Source organism: Aedes aegypti, chromosome 2 (assembly GCF_002204515.2).
Source record: "Aedes aegypti strain LVP_AGWG chromosome 2, AaegL5.0 Primary Assembly, whole genome shotgun sequence".
NCBI lineage: Eukaryota > Metazoa > Arthropoda > Insecta > Diptera > Culicidae > Aedes > Aedes aegypti.
In genome coordinates this window covers 139,996,528-140,019,461 of record NC_035108.1, presented here as the reverse complement: position 1 = coordinate 140,019,461, position 22,934 = coordinate 139,996,528, and the positions used below count along the sequence as shown (strand labels likewise).

At 36.2% G+C, this 22,934-nt stretch overlaps 1 protein-coding gene across 1 annotated transcript in view; it reads left to right on the top strand.

The window, feature by feature from the left end:
* LOC5578284 (pikachurin) overlaps window positions 1-22,934 on the top strand; it is a 783,038-nt gene that overhangs the window by 740,541 nt on the left and 19,563 nt on the right. The window contains exons 15-17 of the mRNA XM_021842555.1: window positions 7,861-9,497; window positions 14,897-14,998; window positions 17,155-17,258. Coding sequence (XP_021698247.1) covers window positions 7,861-9,497; window positions 14,897-14,998; window positions 17,155-17,258 — 1,843 coding nt within the window. The remainder of the gene's footprint in view (window positions 1-7,860; window positions 9,498-14,896; window positions 14,999-17,154; window positions 17,259-22,934) is intronic.

Sequence of the window (22,934 nt, the reverse complement as noted above, 5' to 3'; positions counted from 1 at the left end):
CAACCGTTGGATACTCAAATGCATTTCAATGCGGATACTCAAATGATCTTGATTGCTGTCAAATCACAGTCATCTCAGTTCTGTGTTCAGAATTTTTATAGAGGTCAATGGCGACCTCTGGCGATTTTTCTTTGCAAAAGTAAGTTTTTCCATAGTGAATCCCATACAAACTTTGAGCTGAAATTTTGCACAGTTGTTATGGGACCTAAATGCAATCCATAAAGTGGACTGGAGTGAGAATCTAAATTTTTCATATAACCGTGACCCAGGCTCATGATCATGTATGAGTAGGAAAATTAACTTGTAAAGGTTCTAGCTGCAAATAAGCTGGCAGCGTGCCATCAAAGTTGTTAGTTTTTACCAATAAAGCCAAATATCCATATAATTTATTACATATCAGTATACATGTAGGGGATTTTTTTTAATTTCCGTACAAAGTGGGCCGAAGGGTCTCAGATTTTCATGAAACTTTTTCCACAGGCAGGACTCATCAATCTTTGAATAAAAAAAAAATTGAGAAAAATTCAGGGTCGCTTATTTTCCCGGAAAACTCAGTTGGAATTTTTTTGTTTTCCTCTGACACTTCTTACTTTGAAAAATCATAACTCAAGAACGAAGCATCGTAGAAACAAAGTTTTTTGTTTTATGAAAATGAAAGCAAATTTTCTTAAAAATAAAAAATATATTAACTGGAAAAAGTTTTCCATAAAATTTTCCACCGTTGAGAAAATTCGTAAAAAAAGCCGGAAAAACTATGCTCCAACTCGTGGAAAATTTTCAAAAAAATATTTTTGAGAAGATAATTTTATAAACTTTAATCGCTGAAATTTTTGAAATGTACTTTTTTTTCGTTTTTGAGTTATGGCAAATTTCGTAAAAAACGTGCAAATGTTCCACTTTGATCCTTTTCTTTGAAAAGTCATAACTCAAGAAAGAAGCATCATAGAAACAAAGTTTTTTTTATGAAAATGAAAGCAAATTTTCTCAGGAATAAAAAAAAATACTGGAAACAGTTTTCCACAAAATTTTCCACCGTTGAGAAAAATCGTAAAAAAAAGCCAGAAAAACTATGTTCCAATTAGCGGAAAGCTTTCAAAAATATATTTTTGAGAAGGTAATTTCATAAGCTTTTATCGCTGAAATTTTTGAAATGTACTCTATTTCGTTTTTGAGTTATGGCCAATTTTGTGGAAAATGACCATAGAAGCTTTTTCTTTGAAAACCCATATTTCAATCAAAACATCGGAAAAACAAAGATTTTTTATCAAAGCAAATGCAAATTTTCTAAAACATCTGAAAAAAGATTTGGGATTGGTTTTAATGAAGTTATACTTCAATACGTCTATACGTCGGAATGGATGATATTTTTCACGAAAAATTACACCGCTAAGAAAAACTGAAAAAAACTGTTTCTGCCTCAATTTTTCATTACACTGAAAAGGGATTCTTTCTTTTCTATGGAACAAATAAGATTATTTTTTTAAATTTTATTTATTCAATTATTCAGTATATAACTTACATTTTCATCTTAATACTATCTATTTTTTCAACCGGGAAGATTGTCTTTGGTCGCTTACACCAGAAGATTTTCGTTTCTTTGTATTTTTAAGAACAAAGCATGCTGTATTTTCTTGGTTTTCATGTGCACCTGAGAATTCACTAGCAAAAATGCTTCTTTCGTCTTTTGGTATAAATGAATGATATTTTTTTGTTCCAGGAATTGGAACAAAATTCCCAATCTTTTTAAAATTGGTCTTTCACCTTTTGCAACACAGCCCAGTCGAAAAATGGTTTGGCATTATTAATTTCTGCTGACTTTCTAATACTAGCATTTCTAGCCATTCGCTCAATGTCAAATTTCAAAAATGTATGCAACCATGAAAATAATTTTGAAATTAAAGCAGAATGGCACTTTTTCTCAACCTCACATGGAAAAGGTCCTTGTGATGGTATCGGTGGCAACATTAAGCGAATGGCTAGAGATGCTAGTGTTAGAAAGTCAGCAGAAATTAATAATGCCAAACCATTTTTCGACTGGGCTGTGTCGCAAAAGATGAAAGACCAATTTAAAAAAGGTTGGGAATTTATCTATGCAACTGAAAATGACTATTCAGAGGCTGAAAAATGTCTTCATTTATACCAAAAGACGAACGAAGCATTTTTTCTAGTGAATTCTCAGATGCACATGAAAACCAAGAAAATACAGTATGCTTTGTTCCTAATAATACAAAGAAACGAAAATTTTCTGGTGTTAGCGACCAAAGACAATCTTCCCGGTTGAAAAATTAGATAGTATTATGATGAAAATGTAAGTTATATACTGAACAATTGAATAAATGAAATTAAAAAAAAAATATCTTATTTGTTCCATAGAAAAGAAAGAATCCCTTTTCAGTGTAATGAAAAATTGAGACAGAAACAGTTTTTTTTTTTCAGTTTTTCTAAGCGGTGTAATTTTTTATGAAACATATCATCCATTCCAACTTATACTTCATTAAAACCAATCCCGTATTTTTTTTTCAGATGTTTTAGAAAATTTGCAATTGCTTTGATAAAAAATCTTTGTTTTTCCGATGCTTCGATTGAAATCTGGGTTTTCAAAGAAAAGGCGTATATGGTCATTTTCCAAAAAAATGGCCATAACTCAAAAACGAAAAAAAAAATCATTTTCCACTAATTGGAACAGTTTTCCGGCTTTTCTTTACGAATTTTCTCAACGGTTGAAAATTTTGTGGAAAACTGTTTCCAGTTAATTTTTTTTTTATTTCTGAGAAAATTTGCTTTCATTTTCATAAAAAAAAACTTTGTTTCTACGATGCTTCTTTCTTGAGTTATGATTTTTCAAAGAAAAGGCTCAAAATGGCACATATGCACATTTTTTACAAAATTGGCCTTAACTCAAAAACGAAAAGAAGTACATTTCTAAAATTTCAGCGATTAAAGCTTATGAAATTATCTTCTCAAAAATATGTTTTTGAAAATTTTCCACGAGTTGGAGCATAGTTTTTCCGGCTTTTCTTAATGAATTTTCTCAACGGTGGACAATTTTGTGGAAAACTTTTTCCAGTTAATATTTTTTTTTATTCCTGAGAAAATTTGCTTTCATTTTCATAAAAAAAAACTTTGCTTCCATGATGCTTCGTTCTTGAGTTATGATTTTTCAAAGTAAGTAGTGTCAGGGGAAAACAAAAAATTTACAACTGTTTTCCGGGAAAATAGGCGACCCTGAATTTTTCTCAATTTTTTTTATTCATATATTGATTAGCCCTCCCAAGTAACACAACATGTCTCATATAAATCACAATGATTTCAATATGACTAATGAGAATGTTCTGTTTCATAGCGAAAAAACTGGAATTCAAACTTATATATGACTGGAAAAGCGCAGAAGGTGGAGCTTGTGCAACATATTTTTGTTGTCAAAATTATGTATCATATGGGTTTAGGTATACATAATTATGTATTATACTTTGTCCAACAAATCATTAACGCAACAAAATACTGAGAACATTTGGTAGTGGAAATGCATTGGATGGTCGACAATGAAAAATGTAAAAGTGCAAACATTGACAAGCCTTCATTTTTGATTGCATAACTGTTATTGATTGATAACTGTTATTTAACACTAAATTAATATGCGAATCAAAAATTATGGTGAAATATGTACTTTTGCTTCCAAAAAATCAATTAACCATTATAAATCGTTCAATATACATTTTTCGACATCAAGCGAAGTAAATATTTCCAAAAAGGAATGATCACATTTTGCAAATTAGTTCATTATTGTGTTTTCTACTAATACACTGAACTTTTACTGAACTATTATTACTTTTTTCAACGCTTCAGAACAAAATCTCATCGTTATGGTAAATATTCAAAACTAGTGGTCCCGGCAAACTTCGTTTAGCCATCAAGTAGGCTGTTGAAAAACGATATTGATCGTTCTTGATTTCATTGCCAATCATTTGCCATTGTTTCATTCAAGGCAATGAAAAGGTTTTCAGGGACAACTAGTGTGATCATAAATTTACAGTTTACGCTTTCGCTTTATAAGCGGAAGGTCATGGGTTCGATTCCCAGACCCTCCACAAAAAACCCGTCCATCCACCAGAAGACGCCTCACGGAGGACCGTGCTTTGAGGAGCACATCCATCCTCCGTCAGTATCAGATGATGACTGAGACATACTGACCCTCTTCGCAGGAAGCTAGCCTCACTAACAGATCTGTATCGGTAAAGAAGAAGCTACAGATCAACTGATTCCGGCACAGTAGTGGCCACGAGCACAGAGTGCCCTAAAAAAAATTACAGTGTGATATAAGTTTGATAAATCACTTGACTTTGACAGCATAAATGGAACTTGTAGCATGGAAGTTGCTTCTCAAATCTCACGAACCGTTGTTGATTTGTATCCGAACTAAAATAGTGTAATCAGGTTATTACCAAAACTATTCCGGCAAACTTTATATTACTATTTTGTTGACGGAAAACTCCTATACCAAAAGACTATGAAGTGTTTTCCAATTATTTATATTTTTTCCTACAATTTTTCACAAAAACACGTAAGCCCTGCATGAACACAACTGTAAGCGAGTTAGGTAATTCCATTGAACCTTTTTCGTACTAAACAGTGGCAAACAACCACCACACTCTATTCATTCATATAAATTGATAAATCGGCATTTAGAGCATACCTTAAAAATAATAATTTACTCAAAACATTTGTTTAAAAGTATTCAGTGAACACCAACCATATGGAGAATTTCTTACCCGGCAGTGTATCATCCATGCTATCAAAAGTATTAAATGTCACTTTTGTTGCATTTGTTTTATAGACAACTAGAAAAATTTATATTTGACTGAAAATAAACATAATAAACATGTTTGAAAAGAGTATATTAGACAGTTTCACAAAAATCAAAATTTATAGGATTCAACCAGTCACCCCTTAGTCCTAGTTGCAATACTAAAACAAACTACCAGACAAATTTTCATCCAATTTGGAGAAGATTAGGGGCTATTTTTTACATTCAAAAAATTCTAACGAGAATTTGGAAAAACGAAAATCAAAATAAATACCACTAGTTGAATGTATTATTAGTACATTACAACTTTTGAGAACACTGTATGCCGATTAGAGATGGTTTTGACCTCATAAAATTGATTTCTGTTCATTGAAGTACCTGTAAAACATACATTTCTCTACAGTTTTTGTTCTACAAGATTCTTAACCTCATGTCTAATCATAAAAGTTCAACCGTAGTATCATTCCTTTGTCGTTTCTGAACATTATTGTAGTACATCATTTTTGTATCCGAAATACAGATAAATTGTAAAAAATCGTCGAAAAAAACGACATTCCTCATTCCCCTGCATTTAGAGCTGCTGCCAAATGGCGCAATTGCTGACATGTTACAAAATTGAATATAGTAGCTTTGCTTTTTCAATGATTGATGATGATTGAAGAAAACAGCTATCAAATGTCATCAAAGCTGTCGTGTTTCAAACAACATTCGCATTTGATGCCAATCAATTAGATATGTGATATAGCCCCGAGGTCAAGCTTCTCGACTACAGATCTAGAGGATCGGAAAAAAAAATTGTGTGTGTTGTAGTAGTTAGATTTAAGATATATCATGATGTTAAAACATTCAAAAAGTTATAAAAATTTCACATATGGCCAAATAGGGAACCACTATGACCATAACTGGTACGTTTTCCCTGTTTATATATACAGCACTACAAAAATACAATAGGCCTCTGCACTGTTTTGATTTTGCATGGGATTTTGACATTTACTGGCCTTGTTGTTTACTAAATTCATGAAAGAGTAAACGAGATAGAATGATTTTTGTGCAGACCCCTATTGTGGGAATTAAAAAATATTGAGATGCAACAAAATAATAACAATAATTCATTAGTTTTTTTTTTTAAACTAAAAAAAACATTGGCCGGAGATTTAGCCTCGTTTCCCTAATAATCCCCAGTCACATTGATTACTCATGAATTATTAGTATCTTTACCAGATTAGGTATATAAGAGTCGACTTTATAAGGAAAATGAATTATTTTTCTTGTGTTTTAAATTGATTCGGACGAGTAAACGAATGTAGCTCTATAATGTGAATGTAAATACAAAAGGTTTAATGCTGATTTTCTATGTAAAACAGTTTATAATCCACTATGGCTACAAATGGCGGTGCTTCTACCCTAGATGGAGTATCCGTAGCATGTGCAATGTGAGCTGATTGTTTTTTTTTTTTTTTTGTTGGGCAGTCCACGCACTATGCCGATTCTCCTTCTTCTTTCTGGCGTTACGTCCCAGCTGGGACAGAGCCTATTTCTCAGATAAGTGTTCTTATGAGCACTTCCACAGTTATTAACTGAGAGCTTTCTTTGCCAAATTTGCCATTTTCGCATGTGTATATCGTGTGGCAGGTACGAAGATATTCTTTGCCCTGGGAATCGAGAAAATTTCCATTACGAAAAGATCCTAGACCAGCGGGATTCGAACCCACGGCCCTCAGCATGGTCATGCTGAATAGCTGCGCGTTTACCGATACGGCTATCTGGGCCCCTAACTATGCCTATGCCTACTATGCCGATTACCATATCGTTAAAGAATCTATTTATATCTTTATTGCTATTTCTCTCATACCGAGCAGGTAGAGGAGAGAGCTGCCGTTGGTCCAATTCTTATCCATATAGCCGTAGTCCATTGGTGTGTGGTGGTTCATTTTGCCATGTTTCCGTTTCGTGTGAGGCAACAGCCTACAAAGAGGGTCAATTTGTCTCAGTCACCATCCAATACTGACGGAGGATGGATGTGTTTCCCCAATATACGGTCCTTCGTGCGACGTCTTCTGGTGACTGGACGGAGTTTTTTGTGAGGGAGGATTGGGAATCGAACCCATGACCTTCCGCTTACGAAACGAAAGCGTAACCTTGAGGCTACGGAACCCCCCTAAGCTGATTGGTTTGTTTCATAAAAATGTGAGCTACCATGCGTCCACATCACATCGTTTTCAATTCATTGAACGTAATGTTGCCGTAAGGCACCGTATTGAAACCAATTAGATAGTCGTTGTGCCACTATTTCCCGAATGTCGTAACCCCGAACGCCAGTTCCACGAATGTCACATTTCCCTTAATAGCCCACTTCCCCGAAACATATGTGGATAACTATATGCCGTTTTATCATGACAAACTGACATTTCATCAAGCCAACATCCTATTATATTGAGAAATAAAAAAATAGCAGCGTTTTCTCTTATGCTAATCAAACAATCAATCCAAATTATGACATTTTATCTTCAATATAATAGTTATTTATGCAACAAGTTGCAAAATTATGATTTTTTCAGCTTGAGTCCGTACATTTATCCGACGAGGCTTGCCGAGCCGATTCCGCATCCGTTTGGCTCATCAACGAATACGGATCATCCAATGGATATAAAATCGTAAGGTTTTAGCCATTGTAAGTCATTGAGAACCACAGAGCAATTCAATGAATTGCGTATGAAGAGACAACGCGAATTGCGTATGAAGAGTTATCACGATGACAAATTGACTGCTCAGGTAGCACTTTTCAGCACTGTTTGTTCTGTTAGGAAAAGTAGGCCATTATGCTATTCAAACTATTCATGAAAAGTAGGCTAATATGATGCGGAATTGCAAAAAATGTTGTATGCCTACCTGATTGAAAATACCAAGGGTTTCTACGCATGGCTGTTCATGTGGATTTTCTTTTCAATTTTTATCGTGCTCCTGGACATAATCCAACTGAAACTGCATTTTTCGTAGTAGCAAAAAAATAGTTTATAGAATCACATTGTACAAACTTCCCTTTTCCTTTCCCACAGGTGGACATCAACGACCGCACCATTTCCATAATCTCGGAGGCTCTCGGTGGGTCAAACGTGGAAAACTGTCCGCATGCTTGCGTTGCCCGACCCTGTGGACCGCTAGCCAAATGTGTTCCCAATCTGGACAGCTACGAGTGCCAATGCAACCCACAGAACAAGCAATGCAACCAGGCGGAAGAGCTGCCATCGGAAGTGATTGAACAGCGCCAACGACTGTTGAAACTCCATCAGGTGCACCGTCAGGAGCAGCAACTCTTGCAGGAGGAACAGCAACAGGAAGACGATGACTACACAACTACGATGATTCCTTCGGGGAAACCAGGTGGCGATAAAGGAGCTAATGGGGGCACGAGCAGCGGGGAAGATGATTACTATTATTATGAGTATGATGATGAGAGCGACGGTACTGACCCAAATAGCAACGGACAACCTAATGAGGACATTGGTCGTTTGAAAAATGTGGTGAAAATAGTCACTAGACCTGAACGGGAACAGGCGGATGTGACCACACAGATTAATGGCGGTGACAACGACGAAGACTACCGCAACGAAAAGCGAAAGGGTCAAATGGTGGGGGTTGAAACTAGTACAAAGAGCAATAGTAAATTGCAAAATTATGACGATGAAGATACTTATGATGACAAGAGTTACTCTAACCCCAATGATGATGGTGAAAATAAGTATGGAAATTCCGGTTCGCCAGATGGGGTAAATCGATTTTTAAATCGGCAAAATAATCAACAAAGCAAAAATCTATCAAACAAACCGAGATCCCATGAAAGTAAAGCTACTGCCACCACAAACAACGACAATGCAATAAATGAAGAAACCACAGATGGTCCACAGTATGAGAACGACAGTTACGGTGACTTTAACGACGGTTTTAATAGAGATTATGACCATAACGGTGACAGAATACCCTATCGTCCTGATCTATTGAAAAAATCTGGGAATGAGCAAAGGACGAGACCACACAGGAAACAGCCAGAACGGGACCCGGACATTGACGAAACGTTAATGGAAGAGATGAATCGAATAATGAAAAATAAAGACGATGGATACGAGAGCGACGACGATTCAACCGATGGAGGCTCGGTGGGATGGGAACTAGCGATGGACGATGAGGAAATCAGGCACACGGGCACTCGGATGGGAGAAGTCGTCGAACGGCAACTGAACTCGGTGGATGACGATAACGAAAACGGTATTGATGGCAACCGCGATGCGATTGATGTTGATGGAAAGAAAAACAATAAGCTTCGTGATACGAATACCAACTTTAGCAAGGGTGCAGCGAAAATGGCATCCAGTAGTGGCGCGAGTAGCAATAGCAGGAGCAGCAGCACAAACAACGATCGGCAACATCAGAAGCATTTGGTGGGGGAGGAGCAGGACGTGTCTCGAGGCGTGAAGTACAAAAACAAATACTACCGGCGGTATCAGGGGGCGTGCTTTACCGGCACGGAGAGTTTCTTTCATTATAGCGACGCAGAAACTATGCGGCGGGTGATCAGCTACGAAATTGATTTGAACCTGCGGTTTAAAACGCATTCGCCCAATGGGTTGATACTGTGGACGGGTAGGCATAGTGCACTAGAAGGAGATGACTTCCTGTCGCTGGGGGTTGAGAATGGGTGAGTACATTTTTTTCTAGCAATTTTTACTGCACATTTATTGTGGTTCGTCGAGATAGTGAGCAAATAAATTACTAATGCTTTGATTACACTAAGCGCGATGCAACATTTACGCAAGTTGCGACCGCGTGTTATTTGTTCGATTTATGAGCAAACAATTTGTGAATAGAAACATATTCGAGTATATTGAATGTGAGATTTTTGAAAATGTATGGCCAATAGAACCGGTCATATTTCAAGTTTTGCATGAGATGCAGTATATGACACATGGATCCGAAATTATTGCAGGACGCTGTGGCGTAGAATTTGTTGAGTTTTCCCAGGTTGTTCTTGAGAGATAAGCACCAAGAGTTTCGCGAAACATTTCTTTAAACATTCTCAATTCTTCTTACAAATATCTTCATACGTTTTTAAAATTTATAAGAAATTCCTAAACGAGTTTCTTGAGAATTGCGAAAACTTCCATGATTTTGGTGGCAAATTTAATATGTAGAATCTTGTACGAATCACTGTTAAGAATCTTGAAACTCTTCCAGTAATCCTATCAATTATGTGACCAAAATTACTCAATCCTTTAAAGTTCAGCCAGAATCTGATAAAATTCATCAAAGAATGAACTTCACTGCTCGTCATAAATACGGTCTCAATAAAAAAATAGCATTTCAATTTTGAATCACCCTCCAAAAAGATAAGCGTCACCTCAAAACTCTAAATTTGCTTTGCTCTATCTCGAGATCCTTCTGATTAGCAAAGAAGCGATCTTCAGCAAAGTTGTTCAGCGGATAGCAAACAGTTTGGTTCGCAATTTCACCGCTAGGTGGCGCTAGAGATCATTAAACATGAACATCTATCCCATGATTCAGATGAGGTAGAAAGTTCGAGTTTGTTTTAATAGTCAAGGACATCCAGAAGCAGTTTAGTTTAGTTTTGCCGCTAGGAATCATGTAGAAATGAGCATTTCGAGCAAGTTCTATTTGTGAACCACATGAGATAGAAAGCTTCAGCCTTTGACAAAATTTGTCAAGATGTCAAAGACATTTGGAAGACTTTTAATTCCAACAAATTCTGCAATACTAAATTAAGGATTTCATGCGACATAAATACTGATCCAGATAAGATAGCAAATTAGCCAAATCACAAATTTTCAAGAGCACGAATCTGGAGAACCAAACATCCATTCAAGCCGAAAACTTAATCGTTTGGTCACTAGCTGGTGGTGACCAATCGATTAAGTTTTCAGCTCAAACGGGTTATTGATTCTCCAGATTTGTGCTCTTCAAGGTTTGGCTTCGATTCATCTTCACTTTCTTCTTCTTCTTGGCATTAACGTCCTCACTGGGACAGAGCCGGCTACTCATCGTAGTGTTCTAATGAGCACTTCCACAGTTATTAACTGAGAGCTTTCTTTGCCAAATTTGCCATTTTCGCATTCGTATATCGTGTGGCAGGTACGATTATACTCTAAGCCCAGGGAAGTCAATGAAATTTCCATTACAAAAAGATCCTGGACCGACCGGGAATCGAACCCAGACACCTTCAGCATGGCTTTGCTTTGTAGCCGTGGACTCTAACAACTCGGCTAAGGAAGGCCCCTTAGCCTTAGCCTTCTTCACCTTAAGCAATATGAAAGAATCGATTCCTCACTAAGTTTCCTTCATTATCTTGTCAAAATTTTTTTTCTTAAGTTCCAGTCAAAAATCCTCTAAAATCTTAACTTAAAATACATTCTAATGTGCTCGAAATCTCTGCCGTTAATTCGCCTCTGGTAATTCCGTTATATCCTTAACCTACCAAAAAAATAGTATTCTTAAATTTCTGCACCTATTGATCCAGGTGTATTTTGGTTAAATGTTTTTCCAAACAATTGTCGATAGTTTCCAAGTAAAATTTCTCAAGGATAATGCTAGAAATTCATCCTTAAAACTACTCCCTATATTTCTTCAGTGAATTCAATAGTTTTTTTTTCAGTAATGCTAATGTCTCCCTGTGATCGCTCCTCAAGTATTTTCTGTATATTTCCCATGAAAAAAAAATTATCAAGATCTTTGTGAAATCCGTAAAAATGTCCTTGGGCTTTTACTCTTTACAGCTTGACTTAAGGCAAACACTAGGTTTATAAGTAACAGTAATTCATGGAGCTAATTTTGGTGGAACCTCTGGAAAACCTTATACAATATCAGACAGAAAAAAATCTTTGAGTAATAACTAAAAACTGTGGAGAACATTCTTATAGGAGACTATTAGGGATTTTTGAAAAATTTGCGTAGTAATTGTTTGATAAATTTCTTAAAGTATATTACACAGGCTTGCTGAAAATGTTTAAATAATAATCCGTTGAAATATATATTGTGAAATTTTTAAAGTTTACCACCAACAGCTGTTAATTTTACCCACATAGTGCAGGTTAAATGAACATTTGCATCGTGTTTTGCTAGCGATAAAAATTTGCGAAAATTTAGCTATTTTGATCATAATTCGTGACGCTACTTTAGATAACATCTTTGATGTGTGTGATAGAACTATTCAAATGCCTCGTTTTTCTCTCCCAAACCATATCAATTCCATATGAACCTCTTTCCCTACTTTCAAGATTCTCATTGGATTCGCCGCTTGATTCAAATAGGATTCTTTGCAGGAATATCCTCAAAATTTATTCTTGATTATAATCAGAATTCGACAAAATCATCACAGAATTCATATCAGATTCCTAGCAAAACTCTCATCAAAATTATTTCAAGATTCTATTCAGAATTCTTTCAGGATTCTCATCAGAATTCCCTTCAGCATCCTCTCAGGATTCTCATCTGAATCCTCTCAAGATTCTCATCAGAGATCATCTCTCGAGATGCTTGTCAGAATCAGATATCTTACCAGGATTCTCATCAGAACCCTTTTAAAGTGCTCATCAAAATCCTGTCACGATTCTAAACTGAATTCTTTCAGGATTTCATCAGCAGTGTTGCCGAATTCTCATCAGAATCGTTCCAGGTACCTTATCAGAATCGTTCCAGAATTCTCATCAGAACCCAATATGTTCGTCAGAATCGTTCCAGTATTTTCGTCAGGATCTCTACAGGATTCTCACATAAATCATGATTCTCACCAAAACCTTTCCAAATTTTCCTTCAAAATACTTCCACGGTTCTCATTAGAACTCTTCCAGGATAAATATTTGCAACTGAATACTTGTAGAATTTGTATCCAAATCATTCCAGTGTTCTGATTATAATCCTTCTTGGATTCTAATCAGAAATCTTTTTAAAATTTTATCAGAATTATTCATGAATTTTCATCATCATTCTTTCAGGATTCACATTAAATCTTTCAACGATTTTTTTTCCAATTTGTTTTCTTCTTCTTCGTGGCGTTACGTTCCAACTGGGACAGAGCCTGATTCTCAGCTTAGTGTTCTTGTGAGCACTTCCACAGTTGTTATCTGAGAGCTTTCTTTGCCATTTGAAAATTTTTGCATTTGTTTATCGTGTGGCAGGTACTTAGGTACTATATGCCCTGGTAATCGAGAGAATTTTGGAAAGATCCTCGACCGGTGGGATTCGAAACATCAGCTTCTTTCCAAAATTTCTAGGATTTTAATCGAAAAAAATGCAGAGATCTCATCTGAAATTCAGGGGTTCACAAAGAGATTGAGGGTTCTCATTATAATGTTTACAAGGTTCTCATCACAATCCTACCAGGATTTTCATCAGAAATTTTAAAGTATTGCACCAAATAATGTGCAGAATTTTATCCAGGGAACTTATCAGAAGCCTACCAGGAATTTAATAAGAAGCCATTTAGGATTCTCATCAGCTTTTTTCAGAATGTTCATAAGAATCCTTTCAAGATTCTTATTGAAATCGTTTAAAAATTTTCACAATAAGCCTCCCATTATATTTCAGAATAAAGCTTTGATCTTCCGAAATAATTTTAATAATATTTGTATTCCGGAACTTAATACCAGAGTTGCTTAACAAAACTCAAAATGCCCCCTATTCGTTTAGAATGTTCCAATTTTATAAGTTCCAGTTTGCTAAAACAGTGTTAAATATTTGATGTTTCGCACTATGCGTGTCTTCTAACATAAGAAAAACAGTCTTGGAACAAATTGGACTTAAATTGGTCACCTGTATTTAAAAGGACCAGAGAGGCTTCCAACGGTCATATTTTGTCTAATAAATATGATTTTATTTTGCTCAGTTTGGATATCAATATTTGATTTGAGTTGGTTCTTCGGGATCGCATACCAAGACTTCCGATCTTCTGTATCTGAACATGTCAAGTGATGGTTATGATTCAAAAATAATCGAGCTCGCAAAACTTGATACATAATATATTTATATACTTTCACATAAATACATTCGAAATATATTAAAATTTTATCAAGAATCACTAATGGAATAAGATAACCGGATTGGCCACCGGGATCCAAATCATTGTAAATGCATTCAGAGGTGCAACTGATTCCCTACACAGTACTGTTAAAATTTTGAAAATTTATCAATTGAGTTAAAAGATATAAGCAAAAGATATGTCGTCCACACCTTTTAAGGGTTAATAAAATAGAACCCATAATAGAAGGCAATTGTTTGTAAATGTATTTTAAATGTAGCAACAGCAGCCAATTATAGGCTCCCCCAGATCTAAGCGACTTTTTACGGTGACAACGACAGACAATCGCCGCGATTTCGCTGATATTTCGCTGCATGCACTGTTTGATGAGCGCGTCTAAGCCACAGCGACGCGATTACGCAGCGATTCGCGTCGTGTCAGTCAAGATGGTTCCATAAAAGAGTGCTTGCAGCGACACAAAAACGAAATCGCGACAATTTTTTGTCGCTGTCGCCGTAAAAAGTCGCGTAGATTTGGGGGAGCCTTAACGCTAAATTTTGATGAACAACGAATAGACGAATTGATTGCAATGACCATCAGTGGTAGAATTGTGTTATACATGAGTTCGTTCTTATAGAACAGTAAGCGCGAACATCGAAAGCCATTGGATGCTTAGTGTCATCAAGGCTTAGCACGTTATATTTCCAAACATCAAATTCTTTTTCTTTCCCCCTTTTTTTTTTTGAATCTATTCCACACCTGTTCGAAACGTTTCGCTTGATAAAAGCCATTTTATGCCATACTTCCGATACTACTTTAAGAAACAAGGACCATGTGAACGATAACGTGATTTGAATGAGCAAATGTTTAGCCTTTGCCAACAAAGATCAGAAATGATTCCAGAATCCACTGACACCGGGTGTTGGTGGTGATTAAATGTTAGAAGAGGAACTGACTTTCGATTCGATTCAGATGATCCGAAGCTGATACAGTGCATAATTATGGCAAACTAACTGATATTTAAATGGATATTTTTTCTTCTCCATTCAATTTCCACCATTTATTTGCAGATTCCTCCACCTGCGATACAACCTGGGGTCAGGTGAAGTGAACATCAAATACAACTCAACCAAAGTCAGCGACGGGCTGTGGCATCGGGTGCGAGCTTTGAGGTAAGAAAAAAAAACATTTCCATTTTATGGGTGCCTGTTTGCGTGGGATATCCGGAGAGGATGTGCGTTCTTATATTTCTGCTTCGCTTCCGGTCACACTGGCGGAAGTCACTCCCGTTGAACGCTATATGGAAAATAAAAATGGGAAGTATTATTATAAAAATAATCATAAAAGATAATATCCATTCACACTTTATTCTGTCAGTGAACGTATCATTTAGTATTGAGAGAGGATGGTTCAATGAAATATTGTCGTGCGAAACAATTTCGTTTTTTGTATTGATATTTTATATCGTCAAAATTTGGTTGAATAGCTCTATCGCTTCTAAACTCGATATTGAAGGGACCTTCGACTGTATCACTTTTTTATTTGTTAATTTACTTGCCATTTGATTATTGGTTGAACCCAGGATCTATTTGTAGTGTTATTTTTCTGGACTTTTGTGGGCCTAAAATATTATGCCACACTTTACATATAACAATAAAAAAATGGCCAATCGGACAAAGAATATTCTCAGTAAACATGGATGTGCTCATTGCACACTTAGCTGAGAAGCAGGCTATTTCCTATTAAGGACGTAATGCCTTAAAGAAAAAATATAAATTTAAAAGCACACAATCACGCGTTTTTTCATCTTGTCTACCGCTAAAGCAGTTTGTCAAATTTTACTGACACAAGAGCATTGAAAATGTTTGATTGTTTGAAATATAAAACATTGTTACAAGAAATCGAAACCTTGTTTATCTTATATCAATTTTCTTCAAAATCTCCCTTTGATAGTTTCTCGTATAAGATGCGTTCCATTATTAAACAAATTCCACATGTTCCTTTTATTAAATAATCTATCGGATTTTAGCGCTGATCCAACTTCGTTAACATTGCAGACATCCTCGGAGCAGCATTCACTATCCATTCCACGAAAAAATTCTCATATTGGAGCGACAAAAAATCTCGCACTCTGGCCGGCATAATCTGCCCCACCCACAGTTTCAGTGCTCGCCTTTATCCGATCCTAACTCCCTAAGTGCTTTCGCGACCACAGAAAATTTAATATTCAAATTCTGCTTTCACACCAAGACGTGCCTGACGACGGTTTTCGCTTCAAGCGATATTGACGTCGGAAATTTAACAGCACACCCTGATCCAAGAAAACTAACAGCGAAACTAAAATTGGTAAACCATTTTCTCGATGTTTTCCACACTTCCTCCGTCCCGCATCGATTGACACCTGAATCCGGCCTTGGTTAGCGCCCACTTGGGGTGTCTGCCAGAAAGACCAACGGTAACGAGTCACAATATGTGCCAAGTTCCTCGAAGCCATCCACCGAAGCGGTCGATGTTGAGGATATGCGGTATTTCGAATACCAATCAAATACTATATTCAAAACGAAATACCGTGGAATTTTCCGTAGGCAAAATGTTTGTGTTCATTCCATATAAAATGAGACTTCGTAAAAAAATCAAGTTGAATCGCTGACATTTTTCTTTAAATTATGAAATAATTAAAATAATGTATCTTCTATGGTTATGAAATTTTGTTTTCTTCTTTTTGGTATTACGTCCTCACTGGGACTGATCCCGCTATCAAGCTTAGTGTTCTTATGGGCACTTCCTCTGTTATCAACTGAGAGCTTTCTTTGCCAAAGTTACCGTTTCCACATTTGTATATCGTGTGATACACACGATTATACGCCATTATTATACGATTATACAATTTTGTCCAAATTTCTTGTATTGTTTCGTTTCGTATCGGCATGGAAAAAAATCACATCGCATACCCTTAATTCAATGTATGCACGTGGAACGGGTTCAACGTATTGTTTTCCTATTTTTCTCTCGCGCATTTAACATGGAAAGCTATTTTCCATGAATTATAAATCAATCAATCACGAGCCCGCGGTGGGACGAGGTTTCCCTATATGGGATATGCGGGAATAGTTGTACAAAATCGATACTTCACTATTTGCTATTAGCGGTCGTCCACAAACTTGGTCGTATGATAATGCCAGCTGTGTGTGAGGCCGAGAAATGGGTTGGGTTGGGTTAGGTGAGGTCACTTTATATGCATACACAGGCACTCGTTTGTTGGTTATTGATGGTGGTGGTATCAGATAATTCTTTCCTGTCTCATAACGATGTTTTCCGTTTTCCGCAGGAATTCCCAGGACGGTACGCTGAAGGTTGATGGCGGAAAGTCCATCACTCGGAGGTCACCGGGAAAGCTGAGGCAGCTCAACACAGACACCGGACTGTATGTCGGTGAGTAAATGTAATTTGGTTTTATCCCGACATTCATATGTTCACTTCCGAGCGCCAGACTTTGTAAAATTGTGGTTCCAATGGTAGTTTGGTGAAAAATTGAGATCTTCAACGATCCCCATTTAATAAGGTGTGTTATTATTAACATTCACTGCCATTTGTCGTATGAAGTGAAACATTAAGTAATACAACTATTGGATGTTTTCCAAAGGTCAAACTGTGTATCTCCACTAGCTTCGGAGCTAAATCTCGTATCGTGACGAGTTTTGTGTATTCTTCAAGAAAGAACTGAAGACAACATATCTTTATGATTTATGCAAATTAAAATGATTGTAATTGCAAATAAAAAAAGATAACTTGGCATGTCAAAAAATTGCCCTTTTTACCCGACCTGACCCATTTATCCATTGGAATAACTTCAGTCACAGGAAGAATCCCGAGTTCCGCTAATCATTTTAAGAATCAAAATATGTGTATGAGTACTCCGACAAAAAACATTTTAATCCGTTAAGTATTCTCTGAGCAGTGAAGGCTGAATTAAGTTTGCTTTCACTCAGGCGGCCCCTAGGGATTCATGTTGGATTTCATCGCTTGCAAAAATTAGACCATTGGTAGCATCTAAATCCAATACAGCCTTACTCAACTAAACCTGAAGATCACCACAGTAGACATAATCGCAAATCAACCATGATCACTGAAAGACATTTGACCTATATAAATTACGTCAGCACATAATTTTCGGCTTGATGATTGTTTAACCTGGTGTTAATAGAACTACGCCCAAATATATTCGTCGTTAAAAGGTTCGGTACTGATGCCCACTTCGGTACAATCTTGTACGACTGAAGCAATCAGATGTCCTCACCGCAGATGCGAAGCATCTTGAGGCAGCGTTTTCGGCAAGCACGTTTATGCCGCTCTTGAGGACTGATAGAGAATAGTCAAAGCAGCCATCAACGATGAAGCTTATTGCATAACTATATTGTACGTGGAATGGACTCGAGAAACGGTTGAATAGACGAGAAGTGCCGAAACATTTAAATACGTTTTTGAAGATGTCAATAGCTCTTGGTGTTGGTGAAGAGTGCTGGAAAGTGACAGACGTAAAGCATGCTGCCAAGCGCTGTATGCACCACACACAAACAAGCTGCAGCATAAAACATCTTGCACCAGGAAGATGTGCAAAGGTTGCATGTCACAATGGACCGATGCACGAAATTACGATTTTACGTTTGAGCGGTGCCTCGTTATTTACGTAGCCATGGCAACGAGTGAATTCGGCACCGCTCAAACGTCAAATTAGTGAACTCGTGCACTGATCCATTATGAGGGGAATTTGCAAATCGATATACAGTCGACTCTCCACATCTCGATGTTCTATATCTCGATATTTCTCCCTTTGTCGATGATTTCTTAGGTCCCTTCATTCTGCATACAATTTTTCTCACCATATCTCGATATCCTCCTTATTTCGATATCTCCGTATCTCAATGTGTGCCTATTAATTTTTCGTTCCCAATTTTCTCTCTGTATGTCGATATGACATACATGGTCAAAGGTTACTAGACCAAATGTATGGGGTTCAAAACAAATTAGGAACTCGAAATGACGTCTTATTGTTTATTATTTTCTTGGCAACGGACCGTTTTTCAATCTAGTATTCAATAAAAAAAAGTTCTTTGTCTCGATTTCTCCCTATCTCGATGGACCCTTCGATATCGAGATGTAGAGAGGCGACTGTAAAAGCGGTGGTTGCCAGGTGGAATGAGCAGTAAAAAGTCGTCGACACACGGACCATAAGCCTTTCGCGATGGAAAATTTTTCATCATTATGATCAAATTTCTCTAGCCGAAGACAAACTATACATAAATTCAGCCCTTTGTAAGCTTAAAAAAGATCATGTTTAGTACAATTGTGTTGCTTGGTCCCGAAAGTGATATGAGAAGTGAATAAGACTGAACATCTTTAAAACTGTTGGAAAAGACGAGATCCCGGTAAAGCGTCTTAAGTACGGAAGTAAACGGTTTAACCAATCGATTCGTCGAATACTTCAGAGGGTATGGGATGACAAGAAAATGCCCACCGGTTAATTGGATTGTCTTAAGCGTCAAATATACAAGCTACAATATACAGCCTGCAGTACGCCGAATACAGAAAAACTACTCTGCAGAATTTTGCGTATAAAAAAAAATACGCTCATTCTGTTAATAGTTATCAGTAGCGCAACCAAGGGAGGGTTTTGAAGGTCAAACCTCCCCCCCTTCGAAGCCGGAAAAATATATGACTTACCAAGTATATTTTTGAAACTAAACTATACATAACCTACAACTATTAAGCAGTAACACAGTTCATTTCGTATTAACACTGTGAATTTCAGTAGTTATCAGCATCGTAATATTTAAAAACATTTTTTTTTATTCTAAGACCCCTGAAGAGTTTGATAAAAACAAAATTACCTACGAGTCACTACTATAATAAGCTAATAAATAACGAAATTGTCTGAACTTTTTTTTATAATAAACTGAAGGCATTGTGTCAAAAGTTTGACAAACCTTCAGATATATTGGATCTTTTATATTGGTACAGCACCTGAAATATCAAAAATCTTTCATTTTTCTTGCATTCCGCCAAATTTTGCAACTTCCAAAGCAGATCAAATTTGTGATTTTGTAGGTGCGGATCATGAATTACATTCTATTGTTCAGGTAAATCATGAAAATAGGATGTTCATTTTAAAAATGTTGAAAAATTGACTCAGATTTGTTGATACAAAAATGGACGCATTGGCGTCCCATTACAATTGTAAATCAAACGAATTTCAAAGCCATCCAAAATGTTTAATAAGCTTAATAAGTTTAATGGTCGTATTGAAAATTTCCAGGTGTTATCACTTAATTGGTCATAAAATCTTCACAATGGAAGCAGAACACCTAACAAGAGAACCAATTCTCACTGGAAGCGTCGTACTGAATATTTTGTTGAAAAGATGAGCATGTTTTATGCAGTGCCGTTGCTTGCGTTTGGCCAGGTTAGCACTCGCCAAGGGTGTCAGCTATAAGGGGGCGCCAAAATACGTGAAGCACTTGTCATGATTTTGGAAGAGACATATATAATAAGAGCGCCAGTTGAAAAAAAAAACACGGTAACTTAACATTGAAAATTGAGTATACTTTTGATTCTTTTTAACACTATTTTATGACCTGACGTTAGGAAAAAAAATAGCAAAAATCATCAATAATTGATTAAAAATATATAAAAGTAAAGATTTACGCTTACAAATTTCATTAACGGCCTACTTGGGATTAATCAAAAAATTTCGCAGCTAGATTCAGAGCGAACTACTTGAGAGTCATATTAGCGGCTATTGGAAGGACTATCATATGTAGCCTTTACGATTATTTTACACATGAATGTAATTTGTGATGTGATGAATTGAAGTTCAAAATGTAAATAAATAAGAAAGGAATTGAGAAAATAGGCTGTGAAATTTTCTAACTCGTTATTCATACGAATATTCAAACAATTCCAGAGATTTGAAACATGTTTAAATCTTTATGAAACTTTCACAATTTGATTTTCACAACAATATCATTCTAAGAGAAATATAAAGATTATCGAAACACGGTTCACTTTACATGGTGCGGAAATCTGTAGTGGGACTGATATTCGATTACTTTTCATTATATGACTTTTTGACTTGTTTGACTTACTTTTTCTGAACAAATCTTATTATCTCATTAGGGCAGCTGAAAGAGCATTGGAAGATATGTTGAAAACTGAATTCAACTCAATTTGGACGAAAATGCAGATGGGACTGACTTGCGATTCACGGCAGTATTTAATAAGCAACTTTCTATTAAATTTGGGGAAAACTTGTTGCGTTACAACAATTTTCGTCAAACACAACTTTATTAAATCATAGACTAGATTCTTAAAAAATTCCATCTTAAATTTGGCACAGTTCTCTGGAGAAAATTTAGGGCAGCATTCATAAATTATCTTAAAAAAAACTCACAAAATATTGGAAAGCATTTTGGGATTCCACAGAATTATAGCTAAGTTTTTTACACAAACCAGGACATAAGCAAATTTGTTGTTTGAATGGCTTTCTCTCTTCAATTTGCTGTGAACATTGCAGGTCTGATGAACATATGTATTTTTAGAAAATCGTACAGGACGAAAAAACATATCTGCCAACAATACAAAAAGTCAAACCACGAAATCCTGGACATTCTTTAATTTGAACATAATCCTTGGTGTCATTCTGATAGAATTCTTTGAAGATTCTGATTATTTTTCTTTTATTTTCCTGGACATAATTTTCACAAAAAAAAAACTCTCGATATTCTGACGCAATACTATATAACATGATATAGGTAGGTTAACATTCAGAATTTTAAACACTACGGGCCCATTCACAAATTACATAACGCTAAAGGGCATGGGTGGGTATCCTGAAAATGTTACAGCTCATACAAAATTCGAAAATTAGTCATACAAAATGCGTTATGAGGTAGTAGGTGGGCGTCAAAAATGGCTATTTTTAGACAACTGACAACCAATTGAGTTTACGAAAGTTATGGAATAGGAGTGAATATTTTTGATTAACTAAACAAATACCACAAAAAAAAATAAAACCACTGCAATATTTTTTATAAACATATGCATTTCAGTTTACAGTAATTCATTTTTCCAAGATCAATTAAAATATTGCTGTGAATTTTGTTGACGGCATCAACTGTTAATTTCAGGATTTAAGTGTTGAGTTAATACTGAATTGGCTATAGAACTCCAAAAATTGTATTTTTTGTGGAAGGTTTGACATAAACTTGTTCCAGGACACGAAAAACAACGACTCTGGTTTTATGCCTTTAGGTGTAGGTTTTGAAAAGAAAATCTGATTATCCCTACTAAAAAAAATAGCAATGTAAAAAGATAACTACTGAAGCAGAAAAATAGCACAACTCATTGTTGACCTTTGAACTCGATTTTATGGATTTTGTTGATTGTAAGATGTGACAAGGCAGTTGAGCTTTGCAATGCTGATCTACTTTCGACCTACTGCAACAATGGTGCCAATGATTTATATTTTAAATTCCTGCGCTTAAGGCCCAAGTAAAAATGGTGTCGAAGTCATTCTCAAAACTCAAAACCCTTCGAAATGTGAAAAAAAAATCAAATTATCATTTATGGGAAAATAGGGAATCTCTATGGCCACAATTGGCACGCCCACCCTATTTATATTATTTATATTTTTTATCAAAAAATATGTTTTATGCTTTTAAAAAATTGCAAACCCCCAAACCCCCCCCCCCCACTTCCCAGAACCAAATCCTGGTTGCACTACTGACAAACATCAATCGTTCGAGGAGTCCTTCGTCGGTGAATACCAAGCTGGTATTCTTGAGGATCGTTCAACAACGAATCAGATATTCGTTCCGGAAGTATAACTGCAGACTCACAACTGCACTCATTCAAGCTGATATTCAGTGAAGTGAAATGAGCTGGGTTATCGAATGTCCGAACATGGTTTTCCAACGAAACTAATTGGGCTTGTACGTGAAACAAATCATGGCATGCGGTCAATCAATTGAGTGTTGGGATTGCTGAGTGGGGCTTCTTAGAACGAATGTCAGATCAAAGAATTGCAAAAGTACAATTCAGCAGAAAACCAGG